Raw genomic sequence first — 24,495 nt, forward strand, 5'->3', positions numbered from 1 at the left:
ACACGTCAGAAGCACTGGAAGCTGGCATTGTCAGAAAAGTTGCAACAGAGATGCAGAAATTAGGAGAATGAAACATAATCATATGAAGTGAGATGCGAGTTTAATCTAGCTAACTCTGGGAGTTGGGAGGCTTATAGGTTGACAGTCTATTCCCAGAATTGGCAATAGAGAGGTAGAGGAAAGGAGAAGTCAATGATGGAACATTTGAAGGTGAGGGAGGGTGGAAATTGGAAGCAAAGTTGCTGAAATTTTCCAGCTCAGGGCGAGAGCAGGAAACAGCACCAGAACAGTTAATGGTGTTACCTGACAAGATAATATGTTATCGGGGATGAATCTAAAAGTTTGTCAATGGAAGTGGGTTTTTTTTGTGCTTAGTGCTTTTACTGCAGTCGAGTACTTTTAAAGTGCGGTGACTTGTTATGTTGGCAAGTGCAGTCATTTTTCATACAACAAATGCCCACTAACAGCAATGAGATGAATGATCAATTAACTGAGGAATCGCAGTGTTTGTTGAGAGGATTGTTGTTTAGGGCACTGGGGATGCCATGAGATCTTTTAATAACCTGCGCAACAGGCACATGCAGCATCGCTGAGCCTCAATACTGACTGCAATGTGAATACAAATGCAGAAACACCAAAAATAAAACCAAAAAAACTATACAAGAAAATCATGATTTTATGGGGCTACTTGATAGCACAGGATCTTAAGTCTCCTCCTGTGATTTAAGACCAAAAGAAAAACCCTGAGCATCACTTGTGAGACACTCAACTTGCCCATTAAATATTAAAATAGGATTCAAAAACATTACACATCCATTAATATTACATAATGTATTTGACAGCTGCATCACTGAGAACATTTAAACATATTAGAACAGTTGGTTCTCGATGTAGGCATATCTTATAAAGAGTTACTGATAAAACAGTGGAACAATCTACTCAAAATATTTAGAACTAAAGAAAGAACTTGAATTTATATAGTACCTTTCACATCCTCAGGACATCCCAAAGCACCTCACAGACAATTAATTAAGTGTAGTGGATTCTAGTTACTGCTGTAATGTAGAAAGTGCTGGAGTGAGTTTACACACTACAAGGTCCCATAACTTACAGTAAGGTAGATGACCAGATAATCCGTATGTTGGTTGATGGATAAATATTGTCCGGACCACCAGAAGAACTCCCCTACTTGTCTACCCCCTCAGCACTGCACTGAAGATCTGTGGGGCCCAGGCATCTGCCACCAGTGAGATCACTTCAATGTATAACTTTCTTAAGATTGAATGCTGTGGAGTAAGGGAGTTGCTGTCATCAATTCTGCATTAGAATTTTGTTTGACTGGATCGCTGGATGGCATTTTATGATGAATGAGTTGAACTCCACAGGCGCTGCCTACTGAGGGCAGATAATACCAGTAAATTATAGCTTAATGTATTATTTTTATGTTTAAACTCATCTATCTTGTAGCATATTCATTTTCCAGTTGTATAGGTAAATTCTGAAACGGTTGCAACTGTTCACTATCCAGTGCATGTAGTGGTTGTGTTGAGTATTGCCAGATTGATACTTTCAGACCTGAATAAAAGGCTGCCGGGTCGTGAAGATTTATATCCCACTTAGTGATGCAGCACAACAAATTTTCCAAACAGTGTTGTGGGCAGCAAAATAGTCTGTTTAGGCACATGGTCCCTTTTGAAGTGTTTGAGGCTGATTAGTGTTCACCACCGATAAGGTGAAAATATCAATGAAAAGTGGAAATCCAAAGTACAACAGCAATATTTATATAGAGCCTTTAATGTAGTTAAAAGTCCCAAGGCACTTCACAAGAGTATTATAAAAACAAAGCGTAACAGTGCGACTCAAAAGGAGATAGGTTTGATGACCAAAAGCTTGGTCAAAGAGGTAGGTTTTAAGGAATGTCTTAAAGGAAGAAAGCGAGTTGGAGGGGCCTAGGGAGGGTATTCTCAAGCTTGGGGCTGCGGCAGCTGAAGGTGTGGCCACCAGTGGTGGAGCGATTAAAATCTGTGATGCTCAAGAAGCCAGAATTAAAGGAGCACAGATATCTTGGAGAGTTGTGGGGCTGGATGAGATTACAGAGATAGGGAGGTGTGAAGCCATGAAGGGATATGAAAACAAGAATGCTTGACCGGGAGCCATTGTTGATCAGCGAGCACAGTGGTGATCGGGAACAGGACTTGGTGCAAGTTAAGACACGGGCAGCAGAGCTTTGGAGAGAGAAAGAACCATTTACACTATCAGCTAACATGGCGACCAGGAGGGGAGGTTGGGTGATCAGTTTAGCAGGAACAGCATTGAGGGAACAGGAGGTGGGTCTCATGGTCAAGATGAGCTCAGAGAGGTCATGAAGGGAGATAGGAGAAAAACTAAGGTAAAGTGCGAGTTCAGGGCTAAGGTGGAGGAGGGATTATAGGAAATTTGGCTAGGTGAACTAATGGAAAGGAGGGACAGAGCAGAGGCAGCTGATCGAATGATCTCAAGCTTAGAGACAAAAAATGTCCATGAGCTCCTTGCACGTATTGTTGGAGGTGAGGGTGGAAGGAGCAGGGAGAGGGGTTTAAGAAGATGGTTTGCAGTAGAGAAAAGAAGCCAGGGGTCATCTTTAAATTCCAAGATGATTCTGGAATAGTGAGTAGTTTTAGAAGGCGAAAGCAGGACCCAATTGTTTTAAATTGCCCATCCACATCTGCAGGTGGGTGGCTAAACCAGTTGTCCGCTAAAACAAATGCTAGAGATACGCAGCAGGTCTGTCAACGTTTAAAAAGAGGCTTGCTTTTGAGAGTTAGAATACATATTCTGTATTGTCTTCAAGTACTGAACCCATGTTTAACTTTATCTTTGGTTAGGGGATTTGGAGTTTTTGTTTTTTAATGTGGAATATTAGATGCTTTTGTTGAAATGGTGAGAGAAGGTCCACAGACCAAGACTCTCCAAATCAGTTAGACTTGGTATGCGTGAATCTTCTAACACTGGTTCTATGGCAAACCACCTTCTGCAAGTACCCCTCCAAGCTGTTGTCCAATCGCAGAATCGCATCTAATATTGGACACTGTGTTTTGAGTTCTGCAAGCACAGGCTGGTTGGGATAGGCCTGTACCTTACTCATTGCGAACAGCAGAAGGGGCATGTTGCTTGTTGCGATCTGCCAGTCCTTTGGATGTATGGCCTAACATCACACTGGTTTGACGGCCGCCTCCTGTTAGTGGCGAACACCACGCATGTTGCTCCTGCATAGTAGCAGCGTAAAACTGTTTATTAGCACTACAACCGGGATGCTGTCAGGGTCTGTAACCTTCACTCTATTTGTTGCATGTAGCTGTTAATGTCAAATGGCATGAGCCAAATTAGCTGGACTCTGGAATCTATGAGGTGCTGACCACAGGAGGAGGCCAAGTGGGATCTTCTATTTCAAACTTTTGGCTGGAACTGGTGGCAATCATTTCTCCTGTTTACAGGTCTGCCATTGGTTTTGAAATTGCCGCAACTAGATTAAAACTCATGATAGACTTTGATATCATGTAATTTTAAGTGATCATATATTTTTCTTTTCCTTCCTTTTGAAATACAGGCTTGAACATGATAAACGATATGTTCATGATGAGATTAGCAAGATTCTTGAACGTGAACGAGATGCTGCAAGCGATAGTCTTATAAAAGCAGTGTTGCGGGAGAGAGCGCTTACTGAAGAGGAAAGAGTGAAAGCCAAGCACACTGTAAGTAGACTGATAACCTTTGCTTACTGATGTATCTTCTGGTTTTAGAATTATAAACTCTGATAAGAAAAATGCTGTCAGTAGTCAGTCTAATAAGTGATTTCAAAAGTGTGCAACATCAGATAATAGGAGCCGCACTGTTTTAAAAAGTCCATTTCACTGACTCCCCGGAAAATCACTATTAGTTCAGTGACAGGTGAAATAATCAATAATTCAAGGGTTTATTGTGGCTAGTATTGTATGGTATTGATTGCTGCTGGATCCATGTTGACAAACGTGCTATACTTCCCTAATTCCTATCTTGACAAAGCTTGCAAGCAGTTTAGTAAAAGTCTTTTTCTTCAGAAGAAAGTAACAATTTCAGCATGTTTGGTAGGTAGAAGAAACCATGTTAAAAATATTGATGCTTTCAAGTTTTATGACCTTTTGCCTTGTAACGTTCTGACTATCTGAGGTGAGATGAAAAGTAATGAAAATCCCTCCTTATTTCCTGAACTGAAGAGTAAACTTTAAAAAAATTTTACCAGCCATTCCCAATCTTTGTCTTTCTCCAAATTTGAATTTGCAGAAGCCAAGTGGAAAACAGACTGAACTGAAGACCCAAATTCAGACATTTTGCTTTTGGAGTACCTTTCCCTTAAGATGTGTATTCGTGAGCTTACTGGTTCAGTTTTGGTAAAAACAAGCTCTAGATCAGCTATATGGACCAGAAGGTTCAAGTTTGACTTCCTTTCTGCATTGTTAATTGATCTCAGCTGGATGCCAGCAGGAACCTTTAGTTCCCTGGATTATGGAGGAGAAAATCTGCCCTGGGAACAAGATATGAATACATGCTTGCAGGCTGCTCTTTTGTATGCAGTGACAAACAGAAAAGAACCTAGGTTTCATTCCTTTGTCTGTAGTGAGTTAACTATCTCAGCTGTGAGAGCATGACAATTTACATTAGTGTCCTTAAGCTAGAGGGGAGGAATCAATTCGATTTCTTTTTCCTGAATACAGTCCAGTGGTCCCTGCTGGAAGCTGGGGAAAGCTCAAGATCAGTTTCAGCTCCATCGTCAAATAAGCTGCCAGCATTGTGTTGCTATACTGTGAACGTTAATAGAAATTTTGTCGGTGTGGACATCACATGAGAAGAGGATGCGCCTTGGCTATGATGACACTCACCGCTGAATTGCCCTGAAATGCTTACAGCTCAAGTGCCCAAAAATGACTTTTGAGGATAGCTGCTAGATAATTGCTGGCATGCAAGGATGAGTTATTGTTTTCAAAAGAGATAGGGAGGAGGGAAGATTTTCTTTAAGCATTTGTGAATAACTGTCCTTGACCAAAGAGATGGTAATGAAAGTGCGCTGAAGAAGTTGCAAACATACTGCACATTAGCAAGTTACTCTGCTACCACTTCCCTTGTCTTATCGTCATCCTGCTTCACAAGATAGTTTATATCCAGCCAAACTGAAACATTCATGGTGTCTGACTTAACATTGAAGCAATAGCACTAATCAGTGGCAGTCATTATAAAATCTAGAAGCATTGCTTCCACATAATTACCTTTGAGGTTTTTTTAAAGCGGGTTGTGAAAGAAGTATTTTCTCAGTAAGCACCAGAGTATGTGCACGGATATTTTGGACCTGTCCCCTTTCCATAGTCACTGGACCATTGTTAGCTTTATTGTGCTCTGTTTAACAAGCCAGTTGTTGTTTTAAACCATGTGATGAAATATTTTGTCTCTTGCCCATCTTATTCTCCCTCCCACCCCAACAACTTCCCCAGGCACTGAGTAACCAGTGAGCATAATCCATAATCTTTCAGTTAAGAGTTGATCTGTTTTATCCTTCAGAGATTTATTTCAAGTACCATTCACTTGTTTTATCTTGTCAGAAAAAACTGATTTATTAAAATCATCTAGCTATTTGTATGCTTCAAGAATTTTATAGAAAGCGTATGTGATGCATAGAGCGTTCCGAATCTCCCTTTTTTTGGGGAAATATTTGCATCCTCTTCTGTTTTCAATATTGAGTGACTTCTGATGTTTGGCATTCAGAAAATGGGGATGACATTTTCCAACTTCAGGCTTTCTTGTGTTGAGCTTGGACATTTAGTGGCTATTAACTTGCCTCTCTGATGTACCATTAGTTCTTTTATCGAACAGCATCCCTGAAGTGACGGAGAGCTACTGCCACTCAACTCTATTTGTCTCTTTTTCCCCTCCCCACCCCACTGCCCCGCACCCTTAAGAATACACACACTCAAATGTAATGTGCTGTTCTTAGGATGCAGTTCTCAAGCTCTTGTTTTGATGAATGCATTTCAAGGGCCAGGCCACCCAGTTCAAAACACTGGCAAGCTTAGAAAGAGTAGGACAGAAGGCCAAGTAAATCGGAAAGCAGTGGTTAAATAATATCAAGTTTGTATTACCAACTGAGGGCATTCACATTTAAATGATGGATTATGTAGGTTGTGTGAAAAGGAGGCCAGGGGCTAATCAATTCCACTTCTCTTATAGAAGCCAAGTGGCCTCTTTCTGTGCCTTTAAACTTTCTGTGATTCTTGTGCCTTAGCTTGTCACATTTATCAATATCCAGAATTAAAATGTATCTATTAGAGTTAATTCCTCTGATTAACTTCTTTAAGAAAAGAAAATAGTGTTGCTGAATTCCATGTCAGTACAGTTCTACTTCAAAAATTATTTTAAGTATCATTGTCTAATTTCATGAGATATCCCTGTAGTTGCTGAACAGAATTTGAAAAGTCAAATAGTATCAAGAAACAAGAAATATAGTCTTTAAATTTCCGTTGCCACATGATCATTTTTTTGCAAGCCAGTTTGAACTTTTGAAAGTAAATATGAGCAATTTGCCAGCTGTGTTGAGCCTTTTCATAAGCAATATTGTATTGACATTATATCACTTGAATCCTAATAAATGATGAGTAAAATGAGCACCAAACAAAAATCCATAGTTCAGGAATGTGAAGAATACTGTTTAATACCATCTCTCTGTAATGATCCTGCATTTTCAGGTGGGCGAGCTGCTCCAGTGATGTGTTGAAATGAACTGTCATTAAACTATTGCAAGTTAGAAAATAGCTTTATTGAGTTGCTAAGTTTCCAGCTGACTTCTTGAAAAAACCTTGAATGCAGGGCTGTCAAATATGAAGTTCTTCTCTTCTTTGGCCTCCTTGTCTCGAGAGACAATGGGTAAGCGCCTGGAGGTGGTCAGTGGTTTGTGGAGCAGCGCCTGGAGTGGCTATAAAAGCCAATATTAGAGTGACAGACTCTTACACAGGTGCTGCAGAAAACATTGTTGGTCGAGGCTGTTACACAGTTGGCTCTCCCCTTGCACTTCTGTCTTTTTTCCTGCCAACTGCTAAGTCTCTTGGACTCGCCACACTTTAGCCCCGCCTTTATGGCTGCCCGCCAGCTCTGACGATCGCTGGCAACTGACTCCCACGACTTGTGATCAATGTCACAGGACTTCATGTCGCGTTTGCAGACGTCTTTAAAGCGGAGACATGGATGGCCGGTGGGTCTGATACCAGTGGCGAGTTCGCTGTACAATGTGTCTTTGGGGATCCTGCCATCTTCCATGTGGCTCACATGGCCAAGCCATCTCAAGCGCCGCTGACTCAGTAGTGTGTACAAGCTGGGGATGTTGGCCGCCTCGAGGACTTCTGTGTTGGAGATACGGTCCTGCCACCTGTTGCCAAAGATTCTCCGGAGGCAGCGAAGATGGAATGAATTGAGACGTCGCTCTTGGCTGACATACGTTGTCCAGGCCTCGCTGACGTGGAGCAAGGCACTGAGGACATAGGCTTGATACACTCGGACTTTTGTGTTCCGTGTCAGTGCGCCATTTTCCCACACTCTCTTGGCCAGTCTGGACATAGCAGTGGAAGCCTTTCCCATGTGCTTGTTGATTTCTGCATCGAGAGACAGGTTACTGGTGATAGTTGAGCCTAGGTAGGTGAACTCTTGAACCACTTCCAGAGCGTCGTCGCTGATATTGATGGATGGAGCATTTCTGACGTCCTGTCCCATGATGTTCGTTTTCTTGAGGCTGATGGTTAGCCAAATTTGTTGAAGGCAGCCGCAAACCTGTCGATGAGACTCTGCAGACACTCTTCAGTGTGAGATGTTAAAGCAGCATCGTCAGCAAAGAGGAGTTCCCTGATGAGGACTTTCCATACTTTGGTCTTCGCTCTTAGACGGGCAAGGTTGAACAACCTGCCCCCTGATCTTGTGTGGAGGAAAATTCCTTCTTCTGAAGACTTGAACGCATGTGAGAGCAGCAGGGAGAAGAAAATCCCAAACAGTGTGGGTGCGAGAACACAGCCCTGTTTCACGTCACTCAAGATAGGAAAGGGGTCTGATGTGGTGCCGCCATGCTGAATTGTGCCTTTCATATTGTCATGGAGTGAGGTGATGATACTTAGTAGCTTTGGTGGACATCCGATCTTTTCTAGTAGTCTGAAGAGACCACGTCTGCTGACGAGGTCAAAGGCTTTGGTGAGATCAATGAACGCAACGTTGAGGGGCATCTGTTGTTCGCGGCATTTCTCCTGTATCTGACGAAGGGAGAACAGCATGTCAATGGTCGATCTCTCTGCACGAAAGCCACACTGTGCCTCAGGGTAGACTCGCTCGGCCAGCTTCTGGAGCCTGTTTAAGGCGACTCGAGCAAAGACTTTCCCCACTTTGCTGAGCAGGGAGATTCCACGGTAGTTGTTGCAGTCACTGCGGTCACCTTTGTTTTTGTGGAGGGTGATGATATTGACATCGCGCATGTCCTGAGGTACTGCTCCCTCGTCCCAGCACAGGCAAAGCAGTTCATGGAGTGCTGAGAGTATAGCAGGCTTGGCACTCTTGATTATTTCAGGGGTAATGCTGTCCTTCCCAGGGCTCTTCTGCTGGCTAGATAATCGATGGCATCACTGAGTTCCGATTTTGTTGGCTGTACGTCCAGCTCATCCATGACTGGTAGAGGCTGGGCTGCATTGAGGGCGGTCTCAGTGACCACATTCTCCCTGGAGTACAGTTCTTGGTAGTGCTCAACCCAGCGATCCATTTGCTTGCGTTGCTCAGTGATTGTGTCACCTGATTTAGATTTGAGGGGGGCGATCTTCTTGATGGTTGGCCCAAAAGCTCTCTTAATGCCATCATACATTCCTCTGATGTTTCTGGTGTCTGAGGCCAGCTGAATATGACTGCATAGGTGTTGCCAGTAGTCATTTGAGCAACGCCTAGCTGTTCTTTGTGCAGTGCTTATGGCTGATTTAAATGCTGCGGATGTTAACTTGCTGGGGGCTTTCTTGTAGTTCAACAGTGCAATGCGCTTAGCGGCTATGATAGGTTCCAGCTCTTCAAAATGAGATTGAAACCAGTCTGCATTTCTCTTCACACGTTTGCCATAGGTGGTCAAAGCTGACTCATAGATGGCGTCTCTGATGTGGGCCCACTTGGTCTCCGCATCCCCTGTGGGAGTGTTTTGAAGGGCTTTTACAAGTGAATTTAGAAATTTTTGTAACAGCTGTGGATAAAAAATTCTGCTCGTGTTGATGCGCGGGTGGCCCTTCTGCTTGGAGTGATGCAGCTTCTTTGGTTTGAGTGTAACCTTGCTGCACACCAGGGAGTGGTCGGTGTCGCAGTCCGCACTGTGGAAGCTGCGTGTGATTTGAACACAGTTTAAGGAGGCTCGCCTTGTGACGATGAGGTCCAGCTGGTGCCAATGACGTGATCTTGGGTGCCTCTATGAAACCTGGTGACGGTTTAGTGTGAAAGAATGAGCTTTTGATGCAGAGGTTATGTTAGGTGCACAACTCAAGCAGTCTCTGTCCATTCTCATTCATACTTCCAACGCCATAGCGCCCACGGCAGGAGGGCCATGAATCATGGTCGGCCCCAACCCTGGCATTAAAGTCCCCCAGCAGGAACAGGTGTTCAGTGTTGGGGATGCTACTTATGATATTATGGAGTTCCTCGTAGAACTGGTATTTAGCTTCAGGTGGGGAGCAGAGTGTTGGAGCATAGATGCTGAGTAGGTGTACTGGGCCAGAGGTGGTGAGCAGTCGGATGGACAGTATGCGTTCTGAGCCATTTGAGGGAGGCTCTATCATGCTGAGCAAGGAGTTTCTGATGGCGAAGCCCACTCCATGCTGTCTTGGTTCTTCAGGATCCCGACCCTGCCAGAAGAAGGTGTAGTCTTGCTCTGTTAGAGATCCACTCGCAGGGAGGCGTGTCTCCTGAAGTGCTGCAATATCTACATTGAGTAAATATGAAGTACAGTCATATCATAATGAGACTGAACTGTAGCTGCAATAAGACTGAATTATAGCTGCATATTCATATTGCCAGTGCAGTAATTTTTTTTGTTATTGCTATATTGAGCAGTAATAGAAAGGGAGTGAAAAGCATTGGGGCTGAAGTTACATGGGATTTTCACACTCTCCCACCGTATTTTAGGCAGTTCATCAGAGGAAATCTTGGGCCTTCAGTCAAGGAGGGGAGATAATTGGGGTTGGGGGAAGAGAGAAAATGATACCAGAATAATGTATGGGATGAGGGACTTTTGTCATGTAAATAGACCAGAGAAACTGAGTGTTCTCCTTTAGAGTAGAGAAGATTAAGGGGAGATTTAATTGAGGGTTAAAAATTGTGAAAGATATATCACAAATAAGAAACTGTTTCCACTGGTACGTGGGCTGGTAACCAGAGGACACAAATTTAAGATAATGGGCAAAAAGAAGCAGAAGGGAGATGAGAATTTTTTTTATGCAGCAAGTTGTTGTGATCTGGAATGTACTTCCCGAAAGGGTGGTGGAAACAGATTCTATGATTCACTTTCAATGGGAATTGGATATATATTTGAAAAGGAAAGATTGCAGAGCTCTTGGGAGATAGTCGGGTGGTGAGACTAAATGGATAGCTTTTTCTGAGAGCCAGCACAGACATTATGGACTGCATGGCCTCCTTCTGTGCTGTGTGGTTCTGTGAAAATGCAAGCAACCTTATGGTTATGAAATGGAAGTTGCAGGTCAAGTGTTGGAAAAGTATATGTTGTCAGACAGCTTACTTACTACCTGATAACATTTAAGGGCAAAAATATGCCATGCCCTCATGTTGCAAGGGCAGTCAGAAACAAGTGGGCACTGTTGATTGAAGTGCAGAACTCCATGCCAGTGCACAATTTCATCTGTGATTCACAGTTGCATTGAATGGAGCTTCATCGCAGGTCTGTGCAATAGGGTACAATAATGTGTAAACAGAAGGGTACCATTAATTGCCATGGCAACGCAGAAAAAATGCGTAACCAGTGCTGAAGTTAGGTCATAGTTAAAATCAATCGATCTGTCCTTTAGTTTAGCAGTTTAATACAAAGTAATTTTCTTTCCTATGTGGCATTTGTTTCTGTGTTGACAATTCCATATGATTCTAATTTAATATATTAACTTGTAAATATATCTTTTATTAATGTTGATGCAATTGCAATCTGAACTCGCACTTAAATTGATGTGATAAAAGGTTCCAAATTTCTATCACTTCCATCTCAACACAGAGAATTAACTTGACTGGGGCTCAAAATTGAAGCTTATTTCAACAGAACCAGTTGAAAATATTGTGTTTGCTGTTGTATAACAGCATGCCAAAGCAGTGGTGGCTCATCATATTTTTAATACAGTTTGAAGCTTCTGCATCAGGAAAGTAAGACAGTATGGAAACCAGACAATAGAGCATCAACAGTTTCTATCTGGTCTATATAACCTAGTAAGGGTACCATATGCTGCAATTATCCATTGATCAATTCGAGGACTACTTTTTTTGAAAAAGTGATCAGTTTCACCTGGTGAGTCCACTGCTAAATATCACCATAAGATAACCAGCACATTTTCACTAAGTATTTTTTGGTTAGAATAATTAAATAGGTGATAACAGAAGCTGTGGTACAAATCAGATTAGCTGATTTGTTCTCAGTTTTTGGACGTCTTGGCCCAAGCTAGTTAACTAATTTATCAAAATATAATAGGGTTATTTCAAAACTATGGTGAGCAAAATCATGGTTACTGCTTCGACTATGTTTGGTTGCAGATAAATTGTCACTTTTTGCAATCCTGCAGAGCAGTTTCCATTTCAGAGTAACAAAAAATGGGAATATAACTCTGCAGTCAGGTGTGCATTTGAAACCCTGTTTTTCCCCCAAGCCAGAGGTAGTGGTATAATTTTTAATGTGTCAGAATGTAGCATGAGAAACCAAAACTGCAACTTAACAACATCATATGCTGAAAATTCTGCACTTCTGCCCCCTTAGCCCTGTATGTTCAGCAAAACGTTCATCCTCATGTGCATTATTTCACTTTTTAAACATGTGCAAAACATCCCAAAGATCTTAGCTTTTGTGTGAGGGTTCTTGGTGCTGGGGAAATGGAACATTTTCCCATTTTGAGTATCTAGTGACAGTTATACAGCAGGTAGATATACAATAAATGGCTCTGTTCTCTTCATCTCACCAGTGAGACATTTTTTCATTTCTCACACAATCTATCCAGTGGTGTCTCTGAGTGAGTTGCCTGTTGGGGCTGACTTAGGGGATTGCTGGCACTCCTTTCACACCGGATTCTCTCAGCTGGTGTACAGAGAAGGCTTTCAACCTATGACTTGATTTGAAACCATATTTCAGAAGCCACTGCCGAGCCCACTGCATCATCCAGAGGCTTCCTTTGGTTTTTTTTTAAACAAATATCATTCTGATTGTCAGGTGATGAATAAAATACTTCTAAGACATTATGTTCCTTTCCAAAAAAAAAGGAATAACTTTGAAATGGATGCAAGTGCATCTAGCTATTGCTGTCAGTATGTTCAACAGGTTACATGCCCATTATATGGTCTTAACTCCTACTTGTGCTGCCATTAAATTGATTTTCTAGTTTGTTCTAGCAGCAAGACATGTTTGTGGACAGATACCTATTACTTCACATCAGGATTGCACACTACAGCGGCCAGTGTGCATCCACATGCATGCATCGACATGAGGGAGTCTCCATTGGGTATATGTTTCTCTTAAAAGTCAAATTTCTGTTTTGCTTGTGATTTATGCCAAACGCTACATTGCCTTTTATTGCCCAGGAAGTGTAAGATATGAGTGTAAGATTCCTTCCCCCTCCCACATTCAGGTTAATGGGCTTTTATCCCTTGCAATTAAGTTAATCTTCATCATTCAAGCGGTTAATCTCAACAATTCAACTTGTCACCTCCAATATCCATGGAACATAGAAAAATAGGAGCAAGAGTAGGCCATTCGGCCTTTTGGGCCTGCTCCGATATTCAAAAAAGATCATGGCTGATCGTCTCATTCCTGTTCCCACTTTCTCTCCATATCCCTTGATCCCTTTGGCATGAAGAAATATATCTATGTCCTCCTTGAGTATATTTAATGACTTGGCCTCCACTGCCTTCTGCGGTAGAGAATCCCACAGGTTCACCACCCTCTGAGTGAAGACATTTCACCTCCTCTCGGTTCTAAATGGCATACCGCGTATCCTGAGACTGTGACCCCTGGTTCTGGTAACATCCGCCCTGCATCTAGCCTGTCTAGTCCTGTTAGAGTTTTATAGGTTTCTGTGAGATTCCCTGTCATTCTTCTAAACTCTGGTGAATATAGTCCTAGTCGACCCAATCTCTCCTATACGTTAATCCTGCCATCCCAGGAATCAGCCTCGTAAAACTTCTTTGCACTCCCTCCATGGCAAGAACATCCTTCGTCAGGTAAGGAGGCCAAAACTGCACACAATACTCCAGATGTGGTCTCACCAAGGCCCTGTATAACTGCAGTAAGACACCTTGCTCCTGTACTCAAATCCTCTTGCAATGAAGACCAACATACCATTCGCCTTCCTAATTGCTTGCTGCACCTGAATGCTTGCTTTCAGCGACTGGTGTACAAGGACACCCAGGTCTCGTTGCACCTCCCCCTTTCCCAATCTATCACCATTCAGATAATCTGCCATTCTGTTTTTACAACCAAAGTGGATAACCTCACATTTATCCACATTATACTGCATCTGCCATGCATTTGCCCACTCACCCAACTTGTCCAAATCACATTGGAGCCCCTCTGCATCCTCCTCACAGCTCACTTTCTTCCCCAGCTTTGTGTCGTTTGCAAATGTGGAAAAGTAACATTTAGTTCCTTCACGCAAGTCATTAATATATATTGTGAATAGCTGGAGCCGAAGGACTGATCCCTGCGGTACCCCACTAGTCACTGCCTGTCACCTGGAAAAAGACCTGTTTATTCCTACTCTCTGTTTCCTGTCTGTCAACCAATTCTCAATCCCGCAATCCCATGTGCTTTTATTTTACACACTGACCTCTTAAGTGGGACCTTGTCAAAAGCCTTCTGAAAATCCAAATACACCACATCCACTGGTTCTCCCTTATCTATTCTACTAGTTACATCCTCAAAAAACTCCAGTAGATTTGTTAAGCATGATTTCCCTTTCGTAAACCCATGCTGACTTTGCCCAATCCCGTTTATGCTTTCCAGTTGTTCTGCTGTCCCATCCTTAATAATAGACTCTAGCATTTTCCCCACTACTGATGTAAGGCTGACTGGTCTGTCGTTCCCTATTTTTTTCTCTCCTTTTTTTAAATAGTGGGGTTACATTTGCCACCCTCCAATCTGTAGGAACTGCTCCAGAATCAATAGAATTTTAGAAGATGACCACCAATGTATCCATTATTTCCAGGGCCACTTCCTTTAGTACTCTGGGATGTAGATTATCAGGCCCTGGGGATTTGTCAGCTTTTAACCCCATTAATTTCCCTAGCACTTTTTTTTTTTTAACTAATACTGATTTCCTTCAGTTCATCCCTCTCATTAGACCCTTGGTTCCCTAACATTTCTGGGAGGGTATTTGTGTCCTCGTTTGTGAAGACAGAACCAAAGTATGTGTTTAATTGTTCTGTCATTTCTTTGTTCTCCATTATAATTGCCCCTGTTTCTGACTTGAGGGACCTACATTTGTCTTCACTAATCTTCTTCTCTTCACATATTTAGAGAAGCTTTTACAGTCAGTTTTTATGTTCCCTGCAAGTTTACTCTGATTCTATTTTTCCCCGCTGAATCATCCTCTTTGTCCTCCTTTGCTGAATTCTAAACTGCTCCTAATCCTCAGACTTGCTGCTTTTTCTGGCAATTTTATATGCCTCCTCTTTGGATCAAATACTATCCCTAATTTCTTTTGTAAGCCACAGTTGATCCACTTTTTCCTATTTTTGCGCCAGACAAGAATGAATAATTGTAATTCATGCACACGTTCTTTAAATATTATCCATTGCCCTGTCAACCCTTTTCGTAAAGTTCCCAATCTACCATAGCCAACTCACGCCACATACCTTTGTAGTTTCCTTTATTTAGATTCAGGACCCTAGTTTCAGATTCAACTACTTCACACTCCATCTTAATGAAGAATTCTATCATGTTATGATTGCTCCCCCCCAAGGGACCCCGCACAAGATTGTTAATTAATCCTTTCTCATTGCACAATACCCAGTCTAGGCTAGCCTGTTCTCTAGTTGGATCCTCAACTTATTGGTGTAAAATACCTATGACATTTGTTCAATGACACAGAAGTTACTCGGTCCTGGACTCCTGTGGAGGAGATGGAAAAAATATACGCTCATCATTGGCACAAAGTAATTTCAGTTGTGTGAAAGTACAAACCCGTATGAAGGCAAAAAATGTCAATAAAATCCAGAAGATTTGTGAATAACGTAGATCGTTGCACAATAGAATGTACTCTACAGTCGACCATGTGGCAGTTTATTCCCACCACTGAGATCAAATTCTTTTGACCAATTGAGTTACAACTTAATTAATTCTTAATATTGCATGACATAAAATTTTATAAATTATCCTTGAAAAGATAACATTCACTTTAAAAGAACCAGCATCTTATGGTTTCAACACAGTGGACTGATGGTGTAAAGAGATTTTTTTTTTTTAAATTGCAGTATCTGTTCACCTTTAAACTAAATGATCTTCAGAGCAGAAGCATTTGGTATGTTGGAGAATGTTCTTAAAAGCGAAACGTTTTTTATCTGATCTGGAAACTCTTATTGGTAATACGCAGAAAGTGACCAGCTGAAAGATGAAGGCAGGTGCACCACATGGTATTTCAAATTCATGAGGACTCCAGACTCTGGTGGAGGGGTTGTTATCTCTTATGCAGAAACATCAATAACTTAAAAAAAATTATAAATCATACATTAAACAGTCTTACAAAAGCAAAATATTGCAGGTGCTGGAAACCTGAAGTAAAAATGGAAAATGCTGGAGATTCCCTCGTCTGGCAGTATCTATGGAGTTAGAAACAGATGTAACATTTCAAGTCAATGACCTTCCATCAGAGCTCTGATAATACATACATAATGCAATATAGCGCCTTTCACATCTTCAAGTCCTAAAGTATATCATGATCAGTGTGGTACTTTTGAAATGTAGCCACTGCTGTAATGTTGGTCGATACAGTCATCAGCTTGCTGTTTGTGGGACCTTGGTCTGGCCAGGTAACCAGCAGGTGTCATTGCATAGGGATTGGGAGTGTAAACCTTTGCTGATTTTGTTTTTACCCTTCCCCAATTGTCGCTACAACTGCCACGGTTAAGATCAGCTTTCTGAGAGCAAACTGGTGATGGGACCTGCGTGTCTCAATACACATTAGGCAGTGCCTTTGCCTACTGTGCTGTCAGGTAAACTATATATGTTTAGGTGCTTTTATATCACCACTCAATTGTGAATGAGATTAAACACAATCAAGACAAAAGCGCCAAGCCTTTCAGCAGCCATAGCTATACAGCTGCAACATCATGCATCTTTTTGCATAGAAGCTTTCCAGTTACTGTTCATAATTTGAACTGATAATCATTGACACAGTTTGAGGAAGACACTCGTGCAATTGGAATTTCTGAAATAGGTGTCTCAATGGATGATTGACCAACATGATACCATTGTTATTTTTGGCGGAGGTGAATTCCTCTAGAATGAGTACTGAGAAGGGCACTTAATGCATAATAATGCAAGGTGTGGATGAGTGAAGTCAAACTCTGGGGAAAAGCCCTGGGCTAAAAGGCTTTTCTTGTGAGCAAGCCACTGCTTATGTGTGAGATTTGTCAAATATTGTCATTGAGTATTGTGATTATGCAACCTTTCAAGCACTTCTAACTAAATGGTTTTAAGTATGGCTTCATTACAATGCCACAGGGCAGATAACGTGATGAGATGGAAAAAAAGACCTGTGCTTCCCAAGGGAGAAGTGTTTACAACCTATTTATTACATACCTCATTTGGCCCATTCATCATTTTAATAGAAAATCTAGTCAATTTAGATAATTTTGAAATTGGGCAAGCACACAAGGTCAGGCATACATACTATTGCTTCAGGAAGTGTAGCCTGAGGATTATTGTGCTTTTCTGCACAGTTTTCTGCAATGAGGAATTAATTATCAATATTGTGATGACGGTCATGAGACTGTTCTGCCTTGATTGTATTTAATGTTAATTTGCATCACACAGTTTCTTTTTTGTTTGCCCGTTTACTGGCAATTTTTTCCCCTGCTCTCCTGAAGCCGTTGGCTCCCTCTTCGGAACAGTTCCCTGGGCACCAAGCAAGCTTGTGTCGTGAAAGGCCATTCTTTATGTGTGAAGGTAGATAGTGAGTTAAAGCAAGTTTTTTGACTGTGGCAGGCATATTCGCTGAACATTAACTCCGTAAAAACACACTTCCAGGTGGGATCATAGAATTAAGTTCAAGAGCAGGCACTCGAGCTGAATTTTTCCACCCCTCTCCTTAACCCATAGGCATTGAGGCTCACAGTAGCAATCCCTCCAGTGCTAAAATTGAAATCAGCTAATTCATAACCCATCCAAGATGAAGTCTCTGTAGCACAGCTATTCACTCCTTAACCAGCTGTTAGATATTAGAGCCCACACTGGAATTTGCTTTTTATTTTTTCATGCAAAATTTATCTTTGTAGCTACCTCAATGATGAGGAAAATTGAAGCTGGTGCATTTAAGTTATTTTATGTTGGACTAAATGGTCCAACTTAATCTTCAGTTATATGCCTCTATGTAGGTAAATAAACAAAGTGCTCATTAACCTATTATTCATCGGCCTGCAAATCCAAAAATCCACTATTTCCATCAGTGCTAACTCTTGACTCTATTTAGCTATATTGTGTTTCAACCCACAGCTTTTTGCTGATAAAATTACCTGAATAATAACAGGTTTATTTTATGGGTGGAAAAACACCAAATCACTGTCACCCACAGGTAGAACTTTGTGAAATTGTCGTCAAGCTTTGCACTAATTTCTTTTCGGCCATTTCCCTTTTAAAGGAGTAATGTTATGTCCAAGCATTCATCACTGGATCAAGGGGAGACGTCAACTGTCCTAAAGGACAAGATGCAACAGCAGGGCTCCATCCTTCAGTGCACAGAAATGTTTGGAGGCACAATCACTAGGAGCACTTCAGAGGGCTGGCAATAATTGTTTAAAAAAAAGTATTCTAGAAGACTCATTGAGTATATTTCCTGGTTATTATCGCATCATTAATCCTTCTTCAAAGACCATATTGTGAGCACTCTGCATTGAAAGTCCTCCCATTGGCAAAGGATCGAGAGTAGCCAGCCTACCTGCTCAACTGGGTGCAAACGTTTTCAAAAACAAGTTTCCTCTGATAATTGAAGCATTCCCCCAGCAAAAGGTAGTTAGCTCCTCACCTTGAGCTACCAGCTATCAGTGTGATTTTAGAGATACGGTGGGAAGGTGAAATTGGTCAGTCAAAACAGGACGTTTATTTTAGACCTCATAGATTTTTCTTCCTAAAAATTCTACTGTTTTTATTTGTAGTGTTGGAGATTTGTATGAGCTGTCCTGTTTGTTGCTGTTTGAAGCTCATTGTGTAATCCGAGTTTATATTATGAATCGTGAGTCATGAGTCTTTTTTTAATTCATTTATGGAATGTGGGCATTGCTGGCAAGGTCAGCGTTTATTGCCCATCCCTGAATGCCACTTATTGAACTGCCACAGTCTGTGTGGTGAAGATACTCCCAAAGTGCTGTTCTGTACACAGTTGCAGGATTTTGAACCTACAACAATGAAGGAATGGTGATGCACTTCCAAGTCAGGATGGTGTGTGACTTGGGGGAGATCTTGGAGGCGGTGGTGTTCCCATGTGCCTACTGCCCTAGTCCTTTTAGGTAGTAGAGTTTGCAGTTTTGGGAGGTGTTGTTAAACAAGTCTTGGTGAGTTTCCACAATGCATCTCCTACATGGTACACAGTGCAGCCACTATGCACAGTGGTGGATGGGATGCCAATCAACTACGTTACTTTGACCTTGATGGTGTTAAGCTTCTTGATTGGAGCTGCACTCATCCAGGCAAGTGGAGTATATTCCATCTCACATATGCCTTGTAAATCATGGAAGGTTATTGAGGAGTCAGGACTTCAGTCACTCACCACAGAATACTCAGCGTCTAACTTGCTCCTCAGTATTTGTGGCTGGTGCAGTTACGTTAATGGTGACCGTCAAGATATTGTTATTTGTGGGGGATTGATGGTAATGCCATTGAATGATGAGAAGGTGGTTAGCCTGTCTCTTGTTGGAGCTGGTCATTGCTTGGTTACTTGTGTGGCGTGAATGTTACCTGCCACTTAGCCCAAGTCTGAATGTTGTCCAGGTCTAACTGCATGCAGGCACATACTGCTTTATTTGAACAGTTGAAAATTGAACTGAATGCTGTGCAATCATCAGTGAACATCCCATTTCTGATGGGAAGAAGAGAGGGTCATTGATCAAGCAGCTGGTTGGGCCAAGGACACTGCCCTTGCAGTATTGTTCTGGGACTGAGCTGTTTGGCCTCCAACAACCATCTTTCTTTGTGCCAGGGATGACTCCAACCAGTGGAGAGCCTTCCTCCAATTTCCATTGACTTGAATTTTACTCAGGCTCCTTGATGCCACACTCCATCAAAGGCTGTTTGGATGTCAAGGGCAGTCACTCTCACCTCACCCCTGGAATTCAGCCCTTTTGTCCATGGTTGAGCAAAGGCCGTCATGAGGTCTAGAGTCAAGTAGTTCTGGCAGAACCCAAACTGAGCATTGATGAGCAGGTTATTGGTGAGTGAGTGCAGCTTGATAGCAGTGTCAGCATGGCAATTTCCATCACTTGGCTGATTGAGAGTAGGCAGATGGGGTGGCAATTTGTCAAATTGGATTTATGTTAATTGTATATAAATTGTGTTGTATGCAAGTGGGGAGGCAGCGGCATAGTGGTACTGTCACTGGGCTAGTAATCCAGAACCCAGGCTAATCCTCTGAGGACATGGATTCAAATCCCACCACGGCAGATGGTGAAATTTGAAATCAATTAATAAAAAAAATCTGGAATTAAAAAGCTAGTCTAATGACTACCATGAAACCATTGTCGATTGTTGTAAAAAGCTATCTGGTTCACTAATGTCCTTAGAAAATCTGCTGTCCTTACCTGGTCTGGCCTACATGTGATTCCAGACCCACAGCAATGTGTTTGACTCTTAAAATGCCCTCTGAAATGGCCTAGCAAGCCACTCAGTTCAAGGGCAATTAGGGATGGGCAGATTAGGGATAACCTAGCCAGCGACCCCCTACATCCCACAAACAAATAAAAAAAAAAAGGTGGTGGGCAGTAACTGGGGATTCACTCCTGCCCCTACAAATAAGAGACTGAAACTGGTTGTTGGGTTAGAAGGCGCATGCTTGCAACGTGTATCTCTTCAAATAAATGCTTATAAAAATGTGTGACTCCAGTTCTACCCTTCACCACTTGACTTTCTGGATTATAATATGGTAGCAGAGGATGGTTGCCTAAAGGTGAAGGTTGAAAACGAAGAGAAGGTTTTTGGGCAGAAAACTAAAATCATAGTGGCCATTGTGGAAAATGACAGAATGCAAATGTAAATTGTCATGGTTTGATTACCCTCTGATCTGAGTCTGAACCATATGACCAGTGGAAGAATGAAGTGAATATGTTGTCACAGAACTGCATTTATTTTCTCCTCAAATTAAAACAGTGTGCCTTTAAGACTGTGTTAAAAACAGTGTACCTTTAAGACAGAGCGAGAAGTGTTAGATTTCTGAGGCAGGGTGCCAGCTGCATTTGTTACTAGGTACCAGCAGGAGCGTGAGGAGGTCACATGGTATAATGTTTCAATTTAACTCTGTAAAAACCAGCTAAAACTAGTTTTTGAGAGACATCAGCGAAGCGTGCTTACTGAAGGAAAGAGCTGTCTATTTCTCTCAGCAAAAACTCTACAAGGAGCTAGAGGCCAAGTTAATTGCCTAAGAAGGAAAAAACCCTTTCAAGAGACCATTTGTATTGCGAGAGGTAGCAAAGCTCCTTTTCTTTACTTCAAAGCCAGGAAGTCTTTGCTTCAAGATTGACTTTCACTTGACTGTGTTTTTTGGAAGTCGCAGTAAAGTTTCAACTGCGAGACTGTCGGTTTTTAGACCCATTGCTATACTCCTTGTTAAAAGAACTGTTTGATGCCTGCTGTAGCCGTTTTGAGTTTTGCATGCCTATCTACTAAGAGACTGTTTCATCACATCCGCGTGGAAACTTCAAGTGGCATTTGATTATTTTTACACTAGGATACCTCGCCCATCAGGAATGTAACCCACAAAGACTAACAATCCAGTTATTTATTTGTTCTTAAAAAAAACAGCTAATTTTTAAAACAACATATTTTTAAAAGAAGCCAGTTTACCGTGATCTTTGAGTGTGTGTGTGTGAGAGAGAATGGGGGATTTGAGTTAAAATAAATTATAAGGTCTTTAGACATAGGTTTAATTTAATAGTGTTTAAGATTTAGTTTTTAATAAATAGTTAATTTGTTGGTTACGACTGACTGCTCAAGACAAAGCCCCCAACTAAAATATGATTCTGATTGTGGTGGGAGAAACACACGTTTGATTCAGTCCAGCCCCTCCACAGATTGCCTAACATATCATATTAAACTTTCCAAATTGAAGAAATCCACAGCCAAATTTACCATCTATTAACCCTTGAATGAGACAAACCAAACCAGGTGTCTTTAGATCAACAAATTAACTGTTTAATTAGAAAAACTAAATTCTTAAACACTACGAGGATATAAACAGCATTTAAAGTAGAAAAATTAGTGTCCTTGCAAATCTACCCTCTTGCCAAAGTAGAGTCTTCCACTGTGGAACCGTCCAAGGTTGCTTGAAGTCCTCACAGCCGTCCGAAGGGCGAAAAAAGGTTCTTCAACTGTAGGACAGTCAGTAGTCTATTTCAGAAATTGAATGATGCTCTTATTTTCTAGTGATGAATCTCAGCTGATCAACAACTCACATTTGAATCAATTTGGCTTTAGAATTTTGGGGGGTGAAAAAGTGATCCGTCTAAAATTCACCTTCCTTTAGTTTAAATTATCAGAGATCTCTGTTCCGTTCATGCTGGTCCAAATGTCTGTCTGTGTCTGTTAACTGTGTCGCAAAAGCCAGTTTTTCAGCTAGTTTTAAACGTCAGTCGGCAACATTGTATCTTTGTTTTTGTTCTCCGAATGGCTGTATCCTGCAGCAACGAGAATGCATTCTTTGACTCCGTCCCTAGAGCTTGCTGCCTTAAAGCAGTACTGATCCTTTTCCAGCCTTAAATGCACACGGCATATTTCCCGGGAAAAAAAAAACTACAGGATCATAACATTGTCTAAAGTTACCTGGTTTGGTCTGTTTTATTCTCGGGGGTTACTAGAGGGTTTAATTTGGCTGTTTTCTGGTTAGGCGGATAAACTTTAATCTGCTGTGATCTGTGGAGTGATGGGACTGAATTGACAATGCATCACTCCTGCCTCATTCGTAACAATGTGGACATAGGCTGCATCCCTAGGAAAGAGTATGGCTTCATTGTGACTTCATGCAAGAAGTAAAATCAGAAGTAAAAGTATTTTTTGAAATGGTTAGATTGTAATGAAAGCCTGGACCTTGTATTAGAGTTTCTGGATGAAATCTACAAGAAAGTTAAATGCTTGTGAGACGTGGTCAAAATTTGATTGATTTTGGAAAACAGATGGTCATTCCGTGGAAGAATGTCATAGACTTGAACAGATTGTAATAAAGATCGACAAAATTCAATTTTGGAACCCTGGATTGGTATTGCTGTTTTAAATTACTTAATTGTGCTAAGGTGTTACATATGGACAGGCAACTGGTTCTAACTGTTGTTCAGTTCTCGGAGGAGACCCGGTTGGATTTGATGTCTGCTGTCCTTTTTTTAAAAAAAGGATTCCTGGGGAAACCATCATTTCCTTCAGCCTTCAAGGAGCAATTGAGACATTCCGCAGTGACACAAAGAAGACTCAACAATTGCCAGATTTCGAAATTGCCGAGATACCGGACACCGGCATCAAAACAATGGAAGGATTAAAAACCAGCAGAATGAGGATGAAAGCACCTTTTGCAGATTTAGCAATTATACCAGAAGACAAAACTGGAACAAAGATAATGGGCGAATGAATCCCAGGAATGCCCAAGCAACTGTTAATCGGTGCTTCAGGTGTGATTCTGTGAACGCCCAAAGCAAAGAGGCAGTGTCCTCGAAAAGACATATGACAGAGAATTCTGAGGAAGAGGATGAAGATGATGCATTCCAACAAATTGTACTGGTCAGAAGGAGCTTTAATTCTGTGATGAATGTGTTAGTCGTGGACTCCTTTTAACTGTGTTGTCGGATAGTGCTTGCATTTGTGCAGCAGATTGGTTAAAATGTTAGCTTGGTTCACTAAGTAGTGAGAATCAGCGCAAGTTTAGGCAATTTAAAAGTACAGCTTGCTTTCGGTTTGGTGATGACAACATATTGAGGTCACTAAAGACAGTTGTCATTCCATGTAAAATAGGTGGAGTAAGCCATTTTATAAGTGCTGATGAAACTTCTAGTGAGATGCCTATGATAAGTAAACCTTCTTTGAAACCAGCACAAATGAAACTTGACATGGAGCATGATAAGGCAATTATTTTTGGAAAGTCAGTGGATCTGCTGTTTGCCCAGTCAGAACATTATTGCATTCCTTTAACAAAACCTGCTGTTTTTCGTCCTCCCATTAGTTGTTCAATTGTCCATCACCATTCATAACTGGATTGGATTGACGCAAGTCTTTTTACAAAAATGTTGGGCTCCTTTACTGTTTACAATGTCTGCAGTAGGAGATTGTAACGTTATTTGGTAGCTCAGTCTTCTGGAGGAACATGGGAATAGCAGTTGGCCATTTAGCCCCTGGAACCTGTTCAGAGGAGCTGAATGAGGGAGAATAAAATGGGAGGCTGTCAGCCACTGAGACAAATCAACTTTACTGAATTACATTATACATTACATAAATTTTAATCGTTCCCCATTTTTTAAATGTGCTCCTTTTTGCTTGAATTTTTATAAAATGGAAGCAGCAGTGCACAGATGTGCCACCCCATATAACTTTAAACATTTTTAAAAAATCCATCATCAGCTGTCATGCACAAGCAATACCAGGATTCATCAGTTTGCTTGTATATATGTCATTGGTTTTACTTGAGGGACCTAAGACATCAAAGCAGACCAGACCTATTGGTGCCCCATAGCCATTAGAAAGAACAAATTTTGAATAACATGCTCCTTTGAAATTCAAGTCAGAGCACTTTTTTTCTTTCTCATTACTGTTGGGCCTTCAGAGCTCATACG

At 41.4% G+C, this 24,495-nt stretch overlaps 1 protein-coding gene across 1 annotated transcript in view; it reads left to right on the forward strand.

The window, feature by feature from the left end:
- Nucleotides 1-24,495, forward strand: part of chchd3a (coiled-coil-helix-coiled-coil-helix domain containing 3a) — a 353,726-nt gene that overhangs the window by 143,939 nt on the left and 185,292 nt on the right. The window contains exon 4 of the mRNA XM_068059780.1: nt 3,587-3,731. Within this exon, the coding sequence (XP_067915881.1) occupies nt 3,587-3,731 (145 nt within the window). The remainder of the gene's footprint in view (nt 1-3,586; nt 3,732-24,495) is intronic.

This window comes from Heterodontus francisci, chromosome 27, assembly GCF_036365525.1.
Source record: "Heterodontus francisci isolate sHetFra1 chromosome 27, sHetFra1.hap1, whole genome shotgun sequence".
Classification (NCBI taxonomy): Eukaryota; Metazoa; Chordata; class Chondrichthyes; order Heterodontiformes; family Heterodontidae; genus Heterodontus; species Heterodontus francisci.